The sequence below is a fragment of the Centroberyx affinis genome, unplaced genomic scaffold, assembly GCF_046629955.1.
Source record: "Centroberyx affinis isolate AG114_WGS23_722 - 3 ecotype Tasmania unplaced genomic scaffold, CSIRO-AGI_Caff_v1 ptg005400l_1, whole genome shotgun sequence".
NCBI lineage: Eukaryota > Metazoa > Chordata > Actinopteri > Beryciformes > Berycidae > Centroberyx > Centroberyx affinis.
In genome coordinates, this window is record NW_027282701.1 from 17,501 (window position 1) to 34,790 (window position 17,290).

The 17,290-nt window shown below is 43.0% G+C and overlaps 1 protein-coding gene across 2 annotated transcripts; it reads left to right on the forward strand.

The window, feature by feature from the left end:
* The first annotated feature begins 545 nt into the window (after positions 1-545).
* On the forward strand, positions 546-12,852 carry LOC139667269 (ELAV-like protein 1). 2 transcript variants are annotated; one of them, XM_071546721.1, is made up of 8 exons: positions 546-561; positions 3,116-3,159; positions 4,605-4,661; positions 6,361-6,529; positions 7,330-7,433; positions 8,050-8,203; positions 8,873-9,098; positions 11,499-12,852. In XM_071546721.1, exons 2-8 carry the CDS (start codon positions 3,124-3,126, stop codon positions 11,815-11,817), a joined length of 1,065 nt encoding a protein of 354 aa, XP_071402822.1. In that variant the 5' UTR covers positions 546-561; positions 3,116-3,123; the 3' UTR covers positions 11,818-12,852. The 2 variants fall into 2 exon arrangements, with proteins under 2 accessions (XP_071402822.1, XP_071402821.1); XM_071546720.1 differs by lacking the exon at positions 546-561 and adding an exon at positions 1,830-2,004 and having other exon boundaries at positions 3,102-3,159; positions 4,605-4,667.
* Positions 12,853-17,290: the final 4,438 nt, after the last annotated feature.

The window sequence follows — 17,290 nt, forward strand, 5'->3', positions numbered from 1 at the left end:
AAAGAAATTCCATGGCAACACACACAAACACAATTCATAAGCATGATGAACACTGAATGAGAGACACATCAAACAAACGCAGCAAACCAGCTGGTGATCCAGAGAAGACACAGAAGTGATTCCAGCAGTGATTCCGGCCTTTATGATGAAAATATGTCCTGTCATGGCAACGGTCATTGCCAAGGTTATGAATATGGTGAGAATGGAAACAGAGGTAGGCTACGCCTAAAAGGCAGAGAAATTTTTATTTATTTTTTTTTACATTAAAAAAAAAAAATTAAATTGTCTCTAATATAGTTGAAAATCGCTCCGTCTGCTGCTCAGCCCGTGCGTCCTCGGTCACTTCCCAGAGAAACCCCAGCAGCGCTCCCTCTCCTCTTCGCCTCTTGGCTGCCGGGGGAACCGAGGAAGCCGCGGAGGTCACACATGGGAGCGGGCAGCAGCATCTGATTGCCCCGGTTGCTCATCAGGGGGACTGGGATCGGGGCTGGATGGGGAGCGCACAGCGGCTCACTCCGGCTGCTGGTCCACACGAGTCTATTAAAGCGGGAGGGAGCGCCGATGGCCTCCCGCCGGTAGTCTCATGCATGAGGGAGAACCGGGGCCAGCTGCAGCCGTTTGCTCCCCATCCTCAGACCCAGAGCCCGGTGCTGCTGACTTGAGGTCCTGTTAGAAAGAGACGTGCATGGTAAAAGAGACGCATGTGTGCATTTATAGGCTATTTCTATATGTCCTAATGAACGGATTTCATTCAGGCTTATTAGATCATGGAATGTCATTCATATTAATGATAAATAACTATAAAATAAAATTCACGTTACTTGCCCCCACTCACCCTCTCTATGCGCTGGAGGATCAGCTGGCGCGTCTCCTCTGTCCCTATAATCACATTCAAGCCTTAAGATAATTTCCTGATGCCTATTTGGGAAAAGTTTGACATCCTACAACTACAACAGATCTGTCAGCATATGAACATTTAACGTATAACCCTTCATTAACAAATGTTCGTCTAACATTTAAAACATCTGCTATTTCTGTTTGAAGAATATATAACAAGTTGGGGCTACTTACACCTGTTGATTTTTTTTTCTGCCAATGTCCGCACGTTTTCTGATGGTATGGAGGCGGGCTTATATCCGCACGTGCCAATGGTTAATTGCCTTCACTCATTATTTCCGCATCGAGGATACACCTGAGTATCCTCCGACCACGCCTTATTGGAGGACGGAGGCGAGGATACTTGAAGGATCCTTCATGCGTCTTTTAACCAATTGGAACATCCTTAATGGTGGCGGCTCATTTTTGGATGCCGGGTCAGCGAGGAGACGAGGTCGCGAGGACGGAGGAGGAGACACAAGACAATGCACCCGAGGAGACATGAAGGATCCTTCATGCGTTTTTTGACCAATTGGAACATCCTTCATGATGGCGGCTCATTTTTGGATGCCGAGTCACCGAGGAGACGAGGCCGCGAGGACGGAGGAGAGGATGCATTTTGGCCAAATGGAATGCACCCCTGGTGTTATACTGTGCATTTGATAAATAAAACACTTTGACTTTGACTTTAAAACTATAAGTCGTTAGACAGAAAGTAGTATTTGGGTGGAATAAACCTTTAAAACTCTAAGCACTTGGACAGAAAGTACTATTTGGGTGGAATAAACCTTTAAAACTATAAGTCGTTAGACAGAAAGTATGCGGTCCCAGGACTGCGGTCCTGAAACTGCAGCCTCCGGTATTGCAGGAACATAGTACAGCTCCGCGGCGTGGCCCGTTTCAATATAAAGTGCTGACTCCGCCTACCCGTGCCAGTGTCGGCGTACGCCGGGTGGAATTACAAGTGGACCCACATACACACGAACCAAAGCTGCAGCTAGCTAGCTTCCTTTGTTTTGGACGGAGCACCTGTCTGAACGATACAGTAGGCTACTTAGCTTGTTAGCTTAGCTACAGCTTCATATCTGATATTCCTATACAGGTCGTACCTCCTTATTTAAGTAAAAGGTAAGAAATATTAAAATGGCTCTGGCTAGCCAGTGTTAGCTTGTTGTTAGCTTCGTCGTGTAGCTCTATCCACTCACACAAAGCTAAGCTAAGCTACTCCTTTAGCCTCTGGCTTTGCCGTGCCGTGCTAAACATAATGTTGCGGTTCCTAAACATTACGGCCGTAGCCGGTTTAACGGTAACATGCTTTTCACTGCCACACACCAGCTCCTTACTTGATCATTATTCATCATTTTAAACCCAGTTACTAACTTAGTTAGCATTCCTAACGTTAGATACGTTAGCTAGCTAAGAGGATGAGGACGTCTGAATGCATTTCGTTTATTTCTAGTTTGTTTCTAGTAAACGTTAAATGTGGGTTAGTCTGTTTCTTCTTTCTGGCCCAAACTGACTCATTCTCACTGTCGCACATCAACTGCAGTTTAGCTCCAGTTCAGTATCTGTTACGTCTGTATGGAGAGACTCACACCAAACTCCATTCAAAAATATGTCAGTTTAATTCTGCCTGTCTTATCGGAGAAGGTGCAACATTACTTTAGATGTTTTACTAAGCGTTAGGGTCTGCTGGTAAATTCGTCCTTTTGATAATCCACCAAGCTGCACTTTATTTCAATAAAATCTAATTTGTTATAATTAGCTCTAGCTGTAATTTGGTGGAAGAAGTCTGTTTTTACAACTGTAAAAGTTTTAGTTTTATTGAACTATTGAGGTCGAACTGAAGCTTGGATATTAACGGCTCAGTGCTAATTAATGAAGTTCAGCATTATTCTTTAATAAGAGATTTCACCGTGCCAGATCCTCTATACTCTCTACACTCCACCATGACAGTATCAGCTCAACAGCAGGGTTAGAGTTAGTCACACCTGGTTAGGGTTGGTAACACCTGGTTAGGGTTAGTCACACCTGGTTAGGGTTGGTAACACCTGGTTAGGGTTAGTCACATCTGGTTAGGGTTGGTAACACCTGGTTAGGGTTAGTCACATCTGGTTAGGGTTGGTAACACCTGGTTAGGGTTAGTCACATCTGGTTAGGGTAATAATGTAACATCTTGTCCCAAGTTAGCATCTCTGTCACTGATCTTCCTGCTTCTCTTCCAGACTGATCTTCTGAATCTCCTCCATGGCTGTCAGACGAGGCCACATCAGATACCTCAAGGTAAGTCAGTTTTAGTCTAAATACCACAAAGAGTATATGATGTATATGAAGTATGTACCCTATATGACATGGTATAGGATGTATATGATGATGTGTAGATGTAGTACGTGTGTGTATATATATGATGTAGTATATGACATGTAGGGCTGGGCGATATGGCCTAAAAATAAAATCTCCTATTTTTTTCACACCTACACCCAATTTACGATTTTATTCAATTTTTTTTTTCTTAAAAACAAACTAAGTATATGAAAAATATATGAAACACCAGCACATCTATAATGTCTTTCCACCTGGGCTCCTTCTTGTCATATGGGATGCCACAGGAAAACGATGCTGCTAATGTTTCTTGCTTTTTAGCAGCCGTTTGGCGGCTGCCGCTCGCTCTGCATGTCGCACTTCTCCACTCGGCTGCTGCCTCTGTCGGAGAAGCTGGAATAAATTTGTCGCAATTTGTCAAAACCGAACCGCTTCCAGACGAGCTCCTCACCTGTAGAAGCTGTGCTGCCGTCTGGACGCTGAGTTTGTGTCTGAGGAGAAACCTCGCTGAGCGTTATCGACAGCAGAAGCTCAGGGAAGCGGTGAGGCTGACTGACAGAGTGATCCGTGCATATTTACCCAGGTTAAAGTGAATCTCGATTTTCATTTTTACACATCGTCCTAAACCATAAATTTGAATTAATTGATAAAATCGATGTATCGCCCAGCCCTACGTAATATATATGATGATGCTATGTAAAGCCCTTTGGGACATGTTTGTGATAAAGGACTTTATAAATAAACAAGACAAGACTCATTTCATGACCTGAACAGCTGTCTTCAGGTGTTGTAAATGAAGCTCATGTAGAAATGTAAGACGCGGTGCTTTGTGCCTCAGTATGTAGAGCAAGGCAGTGCCAGCGGGGAGGTTGAGGGTTCCGTTCCCTCTGTGGGGATCGAACCCCGGCTCAACATGTACGCGGCCTCTGTAGTGACACGAGCCTCCACCGGAGAGCCGATATTAAAAAGCCTCTCAGCTGTTTTAAATGGAGCGGCAGCCTGTAACTACGAGCTTCACTTTGGAAATGTAAAAATAGATCGATTTGTTCAGCTGCATGAGGAAACCAACATCAGAACAAAGTCTCATCTGTTCTGTCAGATTTTAATAATCAGATGAACTGAAGACTGCTGTTTCATAAAGTGTGACTTCTGACACTGACTTCTGTACATGGTGTGCAGCCTGTGTGTGTGTGTGTGTGTGTGTGTGTGTGTGTGTGTGTGTGTGTGACTCCTGGATCATATATTAGCAGTGTGTGTGTGACTCTTGGATCATATATTAGCAGTGTGTGTGTGACTCCTGGATCATATATTAGCAGTGTGTGTGTGACTCCTGGATCATATATTAGCAGTGTGTGTGTGACTCTTGGATCATATATTAGCAGTGTGTGTGTGACTTGGTGTTCCAGGTGTGTGAGGTCCAGACATCACAGGGCGACAGCAGAGAGTCTCAACATGGATCAGGCGTCACGGTGAGGTTTTTATTTAAATTACCTGCTCAGTTGCTCATTGGTTTGTTGGTGAAACTTTTTCAGCTCCAGCTGCTGAGGAGAGTTACAGTCTGTCAGGTCGGGCTGTGGCGGTCACCGCATTACCGCGGTCATGTGACACCTACCGCTGGGTTGAGGTCATTAGCGCATTTTTTTTTTTGACGTTTTATTGGATACTTGATTGCGTAAAATATTACAGGCATCTCATATTTCCTATAGCATATCTTACAGTATATATCGTATACAATAAAAGGAAATAACGAGCATGTATAACATTTGTTAAATGTCAAATATTTATACACATAATGAGCTCTGTCCATTAAATCCTTTTGGGAAAGTGATTACGCAACACCTGTCTCTCTCTCCTCTGTTCCTCCGACCGACAGTCGACTCTCTCACAGGATTTCTCTGAAGCGGTTCTTTGACCGGTTTGTCTGAGAAAAGTCTTTTCATGTCGAGCAGCTGTCGATATTCATGTTTGGATATTCCATGGAAATACAGAAGAGCAATACTACCTACTGCAATGATCCACAGACAGACTGTCACACGCTTCATGTCTCTGTGCCTCTCGCTCTGTTCTTCTAAATGTCAGTAATCATATGTGTGAACTTACTTTACATGTTTTGATGGCGCTGACTTGCTGGATGGAAAAAACCCTAACCCCTAACCCAAGAGAGGGAGAGACTTTCACATCCGTCTGTCAGCCTGCAGCCTGCAGCCTGTTGCAGGGAGAAAATTGAAAAAAAAAAAAAAATTATTTACAATCGTCGTTTTTTAGAATTCTGAAAACGCGGGCCTTTAATGCCCAAATATTTGGAAAAACTCACGGAAGGATGTTTGAGAAATGTAAATTTTCAATCTTGTGTAAAAAGTCTAATATTGTTCTTGAACAGCTGTGCAAGCGATGCTTTAGGGACAGACGTGGAATGGACCTGGAGGTTTTATTTAGAGTACAGACCTACATCAGAGAGGCTATAACAAATAGGCTACAGTACGATTTTCTTGCTCATTACTTATTCATAACTAGGAGTCTGAGGCTATACGAGGCGCTCTAGTCGGCATCCTTCCCCTCATCATGTCATGTGACCTCGCTCCTCTCTGCACCGCAAACTACTTCTATTAAATCTTGTTCTCAGTCTTTATCATTTCACGGGAAATTTAAAAAATATAAAATTGATAAATGTGTCAATAGCCTACTTATTATACAAAATCTAATATTGATTAACAATATAAAATGTTGCAGTGTCTGCAGACTTTAACGCTGATTCCCTAACACTAATCCGGGAATTTGGGTTAGTTTGGGGGGGGTGTGTTGGGTGTGTGTGTGTGTGTGTGTGTTGGGTGGGTGTGTGTGTGTGTGTTGAGTGGGGGGGGGGGTTCTCACCCAGGAAGTGACTTTCTGACTGAACATCAGAACAGGAAGTGCTGTTTAATGGCTGAATCCTTTGGCACTTGTTATGTTTTTCTTTCTTTTTAAAAAAAAAAATGTATTTGAACTGTATTTTAAAATGTAATTGAGATTTTAATTGTAATTGGCAAAACTACATAAAAAACAGTATATTTGAATAAAATGGGGAAAGAAAGGAACAATACATTTAATTGAAATAATTGTAATACATTTAGACAGGAATTTAAAAAGAGCTAATAATAAAACAAATTATTTCTCACCTTCCAGTCGGAGGTTTACGATAACGGCTTCGACGAACTGTCCGACGAGTCGGACGACAAGACGAATCTGATCGTGAATTATCTGCCTCAGAACATGAGTCAGGAGGAGCTGCGCAGCCTGTTCAGCAGCGTCGGAGACGTCGAGTCGGCCAAACTCATCCGGGACAAAGTGGCAGGTATGAGTACTGCGGTACTGATACTAACTAGTACTATTAACTGGTACTGCTAACTAGTACTATTAACTGGTACTGCTAACTAGTACCGGCATGTCTGCTGGTGCTACTGCTGGCAGCGCTGCGTCTGTCTGCTTCCACGCTTTGATTTGTTTTATCTTCCTGAATATATTTCAACTTGCTGGTTCTGGATCTGGATCTGGATCCCGATCTGACTCGTGTTCTCTCAGGTCGTTCTGTTTTTCTTTACTGTCGGTTTGGAGGATTTTTTTTTTAAATGTAGACTCACTGATTGGTGCTGAGAACCGAGAGCTTTATGGTCTTTAAGATGATGATGTGTTTTTTTCTGTGTAATATCTGTTTATAATCTTCTCTATAATATCTGATTTTCCTTTTCCACACTGTTGGTGTTTTCAGATTTTTTCTTTTTACAGTTTTTTGTTAACAGCAGATCACACCAGGAGGTTTTCTATAGTGAGACAATCATTTTTGTAATAGACATTTGATGACAATTGATATTTGATTTTTTTTATTTTGAGCTTTTAAGGGTTGAATTTGACAAGGAAGGACAAAGTTTAAAATGTTTTCACCTGTTATTTTGTAATGTGTGTAAATCTGTAATACTGAACTGTTCTGAGAGTTTTTCTGCTTTTATTTCTGATGTGAATTTAATGTGCCGCTCTGCTGTATTTAGTTTTCTGCTGCATGTTAACCTCCAGATGTCGGTGAGCCGGTGTCCAGGCTGCGAACCGAACCGGACACTTTGTTCTTTTATTTAGTTGTTTTCCTTTGTGTTTCTCTAGGCCACAGTTTAGGTTACGGCTTTGTTAACTTTGTTAACCCTAGTGATGCAGAGAGGGCTATCAGTACGCTCAATGGCCTGAGGCTACAGTCTAAAACTATCAAGGTAATGTGCAAAAAGGTTTTTTTATTTTCCTGTCTCAACTGATAGATGTGCTATGTTCTCTCTCCTGCAAAGTGTCTGTTTGCCTCCAGATGAAGGTATTTTTGAAACATGTTTATTTAAAATAATCCTGTAATGTTATTTTGGTTTACCGAGTTCCTTTCTGACTTGATAAATATGAGTATTATGGGCCGGGCTCGGGACTCTGGCTGCTTTTATACTTTATTTTTATACTGTACTTTTATACTCTACTTACACTGAAGTTCCTGTTTCTACCTGCTGTCTAACCACATGTTGTTTGACTCAAACTAGTTTACATCGATTCAGTCTGCTTTTATTTTTGGTTTCCAACACTGACATTTATCTGATGCTGTTTTTATTTTATTCTTTTGATTTTCTTTTGATTTTTTTTTATTTTATTGTGACAAATCCCTGGATAAGTGGTTGTTTTTAAGATTTTTAAAATTAAAAATTTACTCAAATACATATATATATATATTTATTTATTTTTATTTTTTGAAAGAATGGATGTCAGTAGAACTTGTCATTGTGTATTTTTGTGGGTTTTTTTTTTTTTTGTGAGTCGTCATAGTTGTGACTGACCTGTCGTCTCCTGCAGGTCTCGTTCGCGCGGCCGAGCTCCGACACGATTAAAGACGCCAACCTGTACATCAGCGGCCTGCCGAAGACCGTGAGCCAGCAGGAGCTGGAGGAGATGTTCGCTCGCTATGGACGCATCATCAACTCCAGAGTCCTGGTGGACCAAGCCTCCGGTACGAAACCCAGCCGAACCAATTTGACCAGTCTAACCAGTCTAACCAGTCTAACCAGTTTGACCAGTTAGTGTTGCCACATCACGGTGCGTTAATGATTTCTGACAGGGTTAGTGGCAGGTTAGGGTTAGATGTAGGTTAGGATTAGGTTAGGGTTAGAAAAAAAAAAAAATCTGCAAATGCTACTTATTCCTATTAAAAGGCTTAGCTGATGAAGACTGTGATGCATACTCCTGAACTCCTTAACATCTATGATAGTGCCGGATTGTTATTTTTTCCCAAATTGGGCAGATAATGTTGTCACAGTCCACCTGAACACTTGAACTCCCGAACACCCGAACCCGGACTTAGTAAGATCTTATTGGCACGATTGATGCCTTGTATGTAAAGTTTTAGCAATGTGTTCGGATTAACAGGTTTGTTGTTTTTCTAATTACACTTTCAGTGTTTGTGTTTTGTTTAGAGTTGGCCTTAGATGTGTAAATGTGTAACTTTATATCCTTTATCATTAGATAGCATAATGTCAACTAAAGAACAGATTTGTCTGATTGTTTACATGCATTATTCCATGTTAGCCTTCTAACTGGAAACATTCATGATTAAAGCAGCTCATTGTGCACTTAATGCAAATGTGTTGACTTTGACTGTCGACTATCATTGGCTGTTCAGGTCTGTCGAGGGGCGTGGCCTTCATCCGATTCGACAAGAGGGCGGAGGCCGAGGACGCCATTAAAGACTTGAACGGACACAAGCCGCCCGGCGCCTCTGAGCCAATCACAGTCAAGTTTGCTGCTAATCCAAATCAGGCCAAGAACTCCCAGGTGCTGTCGCAGCTCTACAACAACCAGTCACGACGCTTCGGAGGACCGGTCCATCACCAGGCCCAGAGGTTCAGGTAGAACTTTAAACCGGCTTCACCCAAACATGTGACCCAAAACATGCTCAACAGCAACAAACACATTCCAACTTTGTTCTCATTTTTATCTGCATATCTGAAATAGTGTCTGTTTCCCTGACAATGGTAGGAAGCTTAAAGGAATACTTTGCCATCATTTTTGATGTCAAGTCAATCCGTTGTTACCTTGATATACTGAAGCAAAAACCACTCAAATTCACCCAGTGGTGGCCGAGACAATGGCGTTCTGCAACAGATCCTACAATACCCAGCATTCATTGCGAACGCTACATTCTGAGAAAATGAATGGTGATATCGGCTCCATGTTATTCTGCTGTAGTAATCACTAATGAGACTCTTGACCATCACAGTTTCACAAGCTCTCCATCCAAATTATATTATTGTCGCTTTGTATTGACATTTTTAAACTGTTGTTTACATTCTAGCAGCCAATGGCATCGCTGGAAAGATTTGTGACTTAGAAATAAACAGAATTCTGCACAGTCAGACTTTGTTGTCACTGAACTTTTATTTATTACATCGTATCCTGGTTGTATTGAATCCTGAACCCCATATTGCGTATCAAAGCGTATCGTGAGATAAACTGATCGTCCATCACTAGTGTCTGATCTCTGTTCTCCAGTCTGGAGCATCAGAGAGAAGCAAAGAAGAAGCTGAAGGCAGCGTGAGTTGTCCGGCTTCACCTCCGGACTGTCGGAGCTTTGGTTCTTAAAGCCGCTGTAATGAGGCTCGATGTTGTCATTCCTTCCAGGCTCCGCCCTGTTCGGCAGGGGGAACGACGCTGATGCCGGTCGGGAGGTTTATTTGTTATTTCATCAGCTCAATCGATCAGTTCACTCTCCTCGGGGAAAAAGACAAATCGCTCATCGCAATTGTTTGTGAGACGATAATCGTCATTACAACATTTCACAAAGTCACAAACTTTTGTTACATCCCTAGAAACTGCCGTCAACAAACTTCTGATGTATTGATTGATGACGTATTGTAGCCTGGCTGGTTAGTCTAGTCCAGTTATCTGTAACCTTAAAGAGGAACTAAGCCCCAAACCCAAATCTGTGGTGAAGCCTGACACCTTATGGTGAAACGTACAGTACTGAACTGGCCACCTGCTATTGGCTGGTCTTTGGTGCCAGGTGATGTCACGACCTGTTTGGATAGAAATAGTGGAAAAACTGAATTCCTAGAATCTGACCTCTGACCTCTTATGTGGATTGGAGTCAAGACTGCCACCTTCTCTGTCGAATCTACAGTAGAACTCATTCAGGTTGTTGGCCAGTCTGAGACTGTTGGTGGAGTGGGGGGATCTGGTCTTGTAGCTGGTAATCTCCTGTAGTCCCTTCCAGACTGACGAGGAGTTGCTGGCTGAGAAATGATGTTCCAGTTTCTTGGAGTACTGTCGTTTAGCCTGAGTACTTGGACAGTTTAAACCTGCTCCTGTCTCCACTCCTGAACGCCTCCTCCTTTTCCAAGCGTAGCTGACTGAGTTTTGCTGTGAACCAGGGCTTGTTGGCTTGTTGTTGTTGTAGCTCACCATGGTGCTAGTTGGGATACAGCTGTCCTCACAGAAGCTGATGTATGATGTCACAGCATCTGTATATTCATCCAGACTTGGTGGCAGTCCTGAACGGTTCCCAGTCTGTGCAGTCCAGGCAATCACACAGTTTCTCCACTACTTCACTGCTCCACTTCTTGGATCTCTGCACAACAGGTATAGAAAGTTTTAGTTTCTGCCTGTATGCAGGAATCAGGTGAATTAGCGAGTGGTCAGATTCTCCAGGGGTGATAAGCACTGTTGAGTGTAACAGTGATCCAGTGTGTTCTCCTCCCTGGTCGGGCATTTAATGAATTGTTTGTATTTTGGAAGTTTGTGTTTTAAATTCCCTTTGTTAATATCCCCGAGTACAATAACTAGGGAGTCCGGGTTCTCTCTCTCCACTCCCAGTTGGCGCTGGGCCTCGCGCATGTTGGCTTGCGGAGGAATGTAAACACAGACCAGTATGAATAAAGTGAGTTCACGGGGCCAGTAGAACGGTTTACAGTTGATAAAAAATGACTCCAGCTCAGGAGAACAAGTTTGCAGGATCACCGTCACATCATTGCACCAGTTTATGTTGATACAGAAACAGATCCCTCCACCTTTAGTCTTGTGCGAGAGTGTAGAGTCGCGATCCGCGTGTAAAAGTTGGAAGTCGGGCAGCTGCAAGGCAGAGTCCGGTGTAGTTCCACTCAAAGACCAGCCAATAGCAGATGGCCAGTTCAGTTCCCTACTTTTCACCATTCGATGTCAGGCTTCAACACAGATTTGGGTTTGGGGTTTCGTTCCTCTTTAAACTAATTCTGAAGAGCATTTGCCTTACTGCCTGTTTCCCGTCTCCTCAGGTTCTCTCCAATGAGCGTGGACCACATGGGCGGAGTGGGCGGAGTCCCGGGCGGCTCGTCAGCCGGTTGGTGCATCTTCATCTACAACCTGGGCCAGGACGCCGACGAGGGCTTCCTGTGGCAGATGTTCGGGCCGTTCGGCGCCGTCGCCAACGTCAAGGTGATCCGAGACTTCAACACCAACAAGTGCAAAGGCTTCGGCTTCGTCACCATGACCAACTACGAGGAAGCTGCCATGGCCATCGCCAGCCTCAACGGCTACCGGCTAGGAGACAAAGTCCTGCAGGTTTCCTTCAAGACCAGCAAGGGACACAAGTAGAGAGGAGGAGAGGTTCAGTTTGTTAGTGTGATTATATTTTTGTATTTTTTTCTCTAATTGTTCTGTTCTCCCATCGTGTCTTCCCACCTGCATCGTCATTGGTCCACTGCTATTGTAAGTAGTTTTGTACTTCTGTCCAGATACCAAGCAGCGTGTTTTCTGTCGCTTCACTGCTCATTAGGAAGTGGATCCAAAATGGTGGATTGTCCGACCTGGACGCAGCAGGAAGATGAACCCCAGGTGACTTAGCCCTGGTGAGCTCTGGCTGGCCTTTTTGATATATTCATTTAATGTCCTTTTTATTGAACCTTCCTTGTGAGGATAGCTTGATTCCTTGGATTCTTTTTACTTTGTTTGCTAATTGAGATTTCTTTATTGGCAACTTTACTGTGACATTTTTTTTTTATTCTTGCCATTTATCAAGGTTCAAATGGGTTTAATCCAAAAAATTCTTAGTACAGAGCGGAGTTTTGTTATTTGGCTTTACCGTTTGCGGTTTCCTCTGGATTTATTCAGCTTTGATACAACACAACCAAAACTGAAGATATGGTCATTAAAGCAACAGTAGAATTTAGTCCAGTGTAGTTCTAATGTTGAGTTCATTTGCCTATGATAGAGAATTCAAAAAGCAACGTTTTTAGCTATAGAGGTGCAATAGAACCAGTGGTGTAGCAGGGTGCCTAACCCTAACCGCTGTGGAACCGCTGTCTTACTGCTCGTTTAAAGCTTTTCATGTACATGCACGTTCAGTTTGACAGAATCACTCCAGTGTCTGTTTTAGTCTGTTGCTGTAAAGACTGATTCTGGTTCAGCTTGTAGATGTTTCTATGTGATTTAGTGTTGTGGGATCTGGGCGAACATATGGAAGTGAAAAAAACAACCTTCACCTCAGTTTTGCATGTAGTTTTTCTTTAATCTGTGCATACAGATCACATGTATAGATTTTATGTTGACATGTCTCATACTGACTTAGTCTGTAGTTGATGCTGTTGTCTACTACTATCATACTATCAAAATAAACATGTTAACCAATCAGAGACAGTAGTTTTTATTTAATCTGCAGAGATCACATGTATTGACCTGCCTGACTGTAGTCCGACTGTTAGTCTGATTTAGGGCTGAAACGATTTGTCGACTGTGTCGACGGCAAAATATGATCGACGGGTATTTTTGGCAGTCGACATTTCGCATATCTTTACATTTTCAGGCTGTATCAGATATACAGTCAAGGATGCAATGTGCAAAGGCAGCGCTAGGTGGCAGCAGTGCGTTACATGCCCAGCTAATCGACTGGCAAAGAAGACGTTTCCATATTGGAAGATGGCTGACGGGCTTGCGAGCCATTCAAAGAAATTTACCGCGAGAACACGAGTTTCAAAACAAAGTCCGGGGATTTTTCAGCTCTAAAGCCAACAATACAGCCTTTATTCTACAGAGTAAAACCTCTGTAGAATAAAATGGAGTTCCACAACAGCACCACACCAACATGTAAAACCAAATTATCCTGGAGCCACTTCTGAAACTGATAGTAGTTGGTGAGTAACGTTGTTTATGCTACCTGGCTGTCAGTGAGTAACGTGACTACAGACCTGATATGTGCTGAAGCTCTGGCTGGTTATGGTTAGGTAACTACTGACCTGAGAGAATAAATAGAACAAAACTTTTTCATAAAAATTAGCCATAAATCCACAGTCTGCTATTTTCTTTGCCACTAAATTAATATTTATGTGAATAGTATTTTATAATTTAGAATTAAACAAAGGCCCTCAAATGACAGTTACACAATGTTAAAGAACAAGCCCACAGTTAAAGTAGTAAATTCATCTGATCTCTCACCTCAACTTGTACACAGAGAATCCATGGTATTTTTACAAGCATGAAGTTACTGAATAAAATTCTTCAATACATTTCTGTATTATTAATACCTAAAACAATATTATTCTATCATAACATACAGAGGTGTATAGATGATTTTCTCCTTGAAGTCTTGACAGAAGCTTCCTCCACCTGCTTCTCAAAGACTTGAGAGCTCAATAAAGCTTTCAATGTTGATCCGCTTGATTCAGTTTTGACTGAGTTGATTCAGTCCTATTTCCAGCGTCGCCGCCCCTGAAAAACAATTTTTTTTCCCGAGAGAAAAAGCTGGTCTGTACATCCCGGCTTCCGTAGCAGCTCTTCTCTGCTCCCGTGGCAGCTCGATGTCTTTCCTCACCTATAGCTGTCGCTGTCTCTCGTAACTATAATATATAAATAACTACCGGTACTTACTTTACATTTATTTATTTATTTATAATAACTACTAATGGATGAGGAGAGACTAGTTGTTGAGGTCGAGAAATATCCCGAGCTATACGACCCACAATCCCGTCATTACAAGGAAAATGGCAAAAAAGATATTGCCTGGTGAGCCGTAGCTCTGGAGATTGGCTCTTCAGGTGAGTAATCAAGTTTAAGTAATGGGAGTCCACACATGATTTTAAGCTAATGTCTGCACTTTGTTGAAAACATTTTTATGGTAGACATTTTATTAGTAGGCCTATAGTATGATCAAATTTAGTATGAAAAAAGTAAACATGGCATAACTTCTCATCAGTCACAGCCTAATCACACCATTTACATAGAAAACACTTAAACCAGATTACTTGTAATGAACGATTTAATAGAAGAAAATAAATGTAGCAACATTTCCAGCATACATAAAGAGCTCAACTCAATTACTAAAGACTGGCTACTGAGTCCAGGACAGCATAAGTGCTCACTCCAGCAGATATCCAGCAGGTGGCAGCAGATCTCTGAATGTGGAGTGGCCTCATGAGCTCAGTTGGATATAAAAACAACTGTTCTGTCAGTGGCGTCTGGTGTCAGTGGCTCTCATGAACGATGCTGCTGCTGTTGTTACTACTAAAGGTCACCAGTTTGAACTGAAAAATTTCAGTTCCATGTTTAAGACACTGAAATTTCTGCTGCAGAGCTCCAACAAACAAACATCAGAATCACTCTGATGGGAGAAGCTTCACTTTACATCACAGATTGTGCTTTTAATGAGTTAACACAACCTGTATTGGTAATATGTTTTACATTAAGTACAGTACTAGAGTAAATGATGTACTTAGTTACTTTCCATCACTGACTACACCATACGGTCCTGCCATGGCACACTTCCTTGTGGCGAGTTGAAATATTGGCACAGCTCACCGCATATGCTGCCTGCCCACCTCTGTTGTCTCCCATCCTCTCCACGTCCTCCAGTTGGTTCCCTTCCTGCTCCTCCAGCCATCTCTGATTCTCTGTGGGTTTGAGGAGAAAGTTGTGCAGAATGCAGGCTGTCAGCACAATGGCTTCCACTTTTTTCGGGTGGAGGTAGATCCTTCTCTAGAATATCCGCCACCTGGATGCTAGGATGCCAAAGGCATTTTCCACAACATTTCTCACCCGTGAGTATCTGTAGTTAAAAATGCGCTTCTCCCGGGAGATGTCACGACCAGGATAGGGCCTCATCAGATGGGTTTTCAGAGGGAACACAGCATCCCCGATCACTGTGAAGGGCATGTTACCCAGATGTTCAGCCCCAGGTATGACGACATCTTCAGGTACATTGAGGGTTCCAGCCTCCAGACCTCTGCCCAGCACCGATCCAGCAAAGACTCCCCCATCACTGGACCTACCATAGTCCCCGATGTGGACCACCCTGAACTGATATTCTGCATCCACAAGGGCCATCAGGACAACGGAAAAGCTCTTCTTATAGTTGTAATATAGGCTGCCAGAGTGGGGGGGTGCCTGTATGCAAATGTGTTTCCCATAAATCGCACCGATGCAATTGGGAAAGTTCCACTTTTCAAAGAACCTCTCTGCTATTCCCCTCCAGTCGTCCTCGGTTGGCCGTGGCATGTAGGTCCCAATCATCCTCTGATTGATGGCGTCACAGGTATCCTTGATGCGTTGGAAACAGTAAGCGGTAGCTGAATGGGAGGGTGGATATGGAGTCTCCTGTGGCTATAAACCTGTAAAAGAGGAGAAATACTAGTCTGTGTACAGGTGTTTGATAATTTACTTATTTCACATTTACAGTGGCAGATTTCAAGGCAAGGTGGAAGTCACTGAGAGACTCGTATGTGAAGTGGCGTAGAAAACAGCTTCTTCCCAGTGGGTCTGGGGCAACAAGCCAGCGTGACTGGAAGTATGCCTCCCTCATGTCACATATGCCAAACGGAAGGTTAGTCCTCTGAGAAAAGCCATTTTCAGTCTTGATTTCATTACCATTATAAAGCCAGTAACAAAAATCATTGTTTTACTTTTATTTGTCAGAGTTACAGTTACAATTGTTTTACTTCTAGCACCACGAGCAATTTGGAGGCCTCTGATCCAGGGCAGGACCCAGAGGAAGAGGAGACACAGGAGTAGCAGGAGGATGCCGCTCCACCTCCCCAGACTGAGCGAATTACACCACAGCGAGCCAGGGCATCCAACAGCAGACAGAGGGTGCATCCCAAGTCTCTTATTTGATATTTCCTCGCTCCTCAATCCTTGCTTGAACCGGAAGTCGTTCTGGTCCGCCATTTTGAAGGTCGTCCCAAAGCTCTTATTACTGCTCCGAGGAGGGAGGAGGAGGGGGGAGGAGGGATCTCTGAGGAGCTGAGCACCATGATGTCAAATTACTCCGCCCCTACATCTGGCAAATTTGAATGACAAGTCAAAAAGTACAAGCGTAAGCACCCGTTATTTTATGCTTTTTGATTCCACAACCCGTTTTGTCATGCAGAAACGGACGTCGCTTCACATGAGGCTTCAGAGGAAAGGACGTCTCATTTCTCTAAAAACATATTTCCTCGTTTCCTCTCTCCTCGCATGGTTTCCTTGCGTCTCTCCATGCATCCTCGGTGGGAGGGACTAAGATGCAAGGAAAAGACGCAAGTGAGGGAAACGTGGATGCAATTTAAGAGACTTGGGATGCACCCACAGAAGCAGAAGCCCCAACACAGTCATGAATGAAAAGATGCTGGAATTTATTACAAGTCCACCAAAGGGAACTGAGCCAGTAGCACCCAAAAATGAATCTGAGCTGTTCTTGTTAAGTTTGGTCCCTCAGATGGAGAGACTCAATGCTAGAAATAAAACAAAAGTGAAACTGAGCTTCCTACAAATACTGGAGGACCTAGAAACCTCACAAGAGGGTGGTAGACCCATGACATATCCTGTCACACCCCAGCCATATGAAAGATCCAGGTCTGTCATGCCAGAGCAGTGGGAAGCTAGACACCCACCATTTGCCTCTAACCATATTCCACTGTCATGACCGGCTCGAAGGCCATGACAAATGACGGGAGAGATACAGAAAAGTTGAAGTAATATAAATCATTTATTAATCCAACTAACATAAATGATCTAAAACTACCAAAAATGTTATGGGGTGTGATAATCAGTAAAGTCAGTAGTGTAAGTGTGTGCATGCGTGGAAAGAGTAGTGTGGTGC

Bases quoted from the DNA above. Each gene is read 5' to 3' on its own strand.
- LOC139667269 (XM_071546720.1), top strand. From the start codon at position 3,124: ATGGCTGTCAGACGAGGCCACATCAGATACCTCAAG. The intron at 4,668-6,360 runs GTGAGGTTTTTA...CTCACCTTCCAG, and splicing joins AACATGGATCAGGCGTCACG to TCGGAGGTTTACGATAACGG. The intron at 7,434-8,049 runs GTAATGTGCAAA...CGTCTCCTGCAG, and splicing joins TACAGTCTAAAACTATCAAG to GTCTCGTTCGCGCGGCCGAG.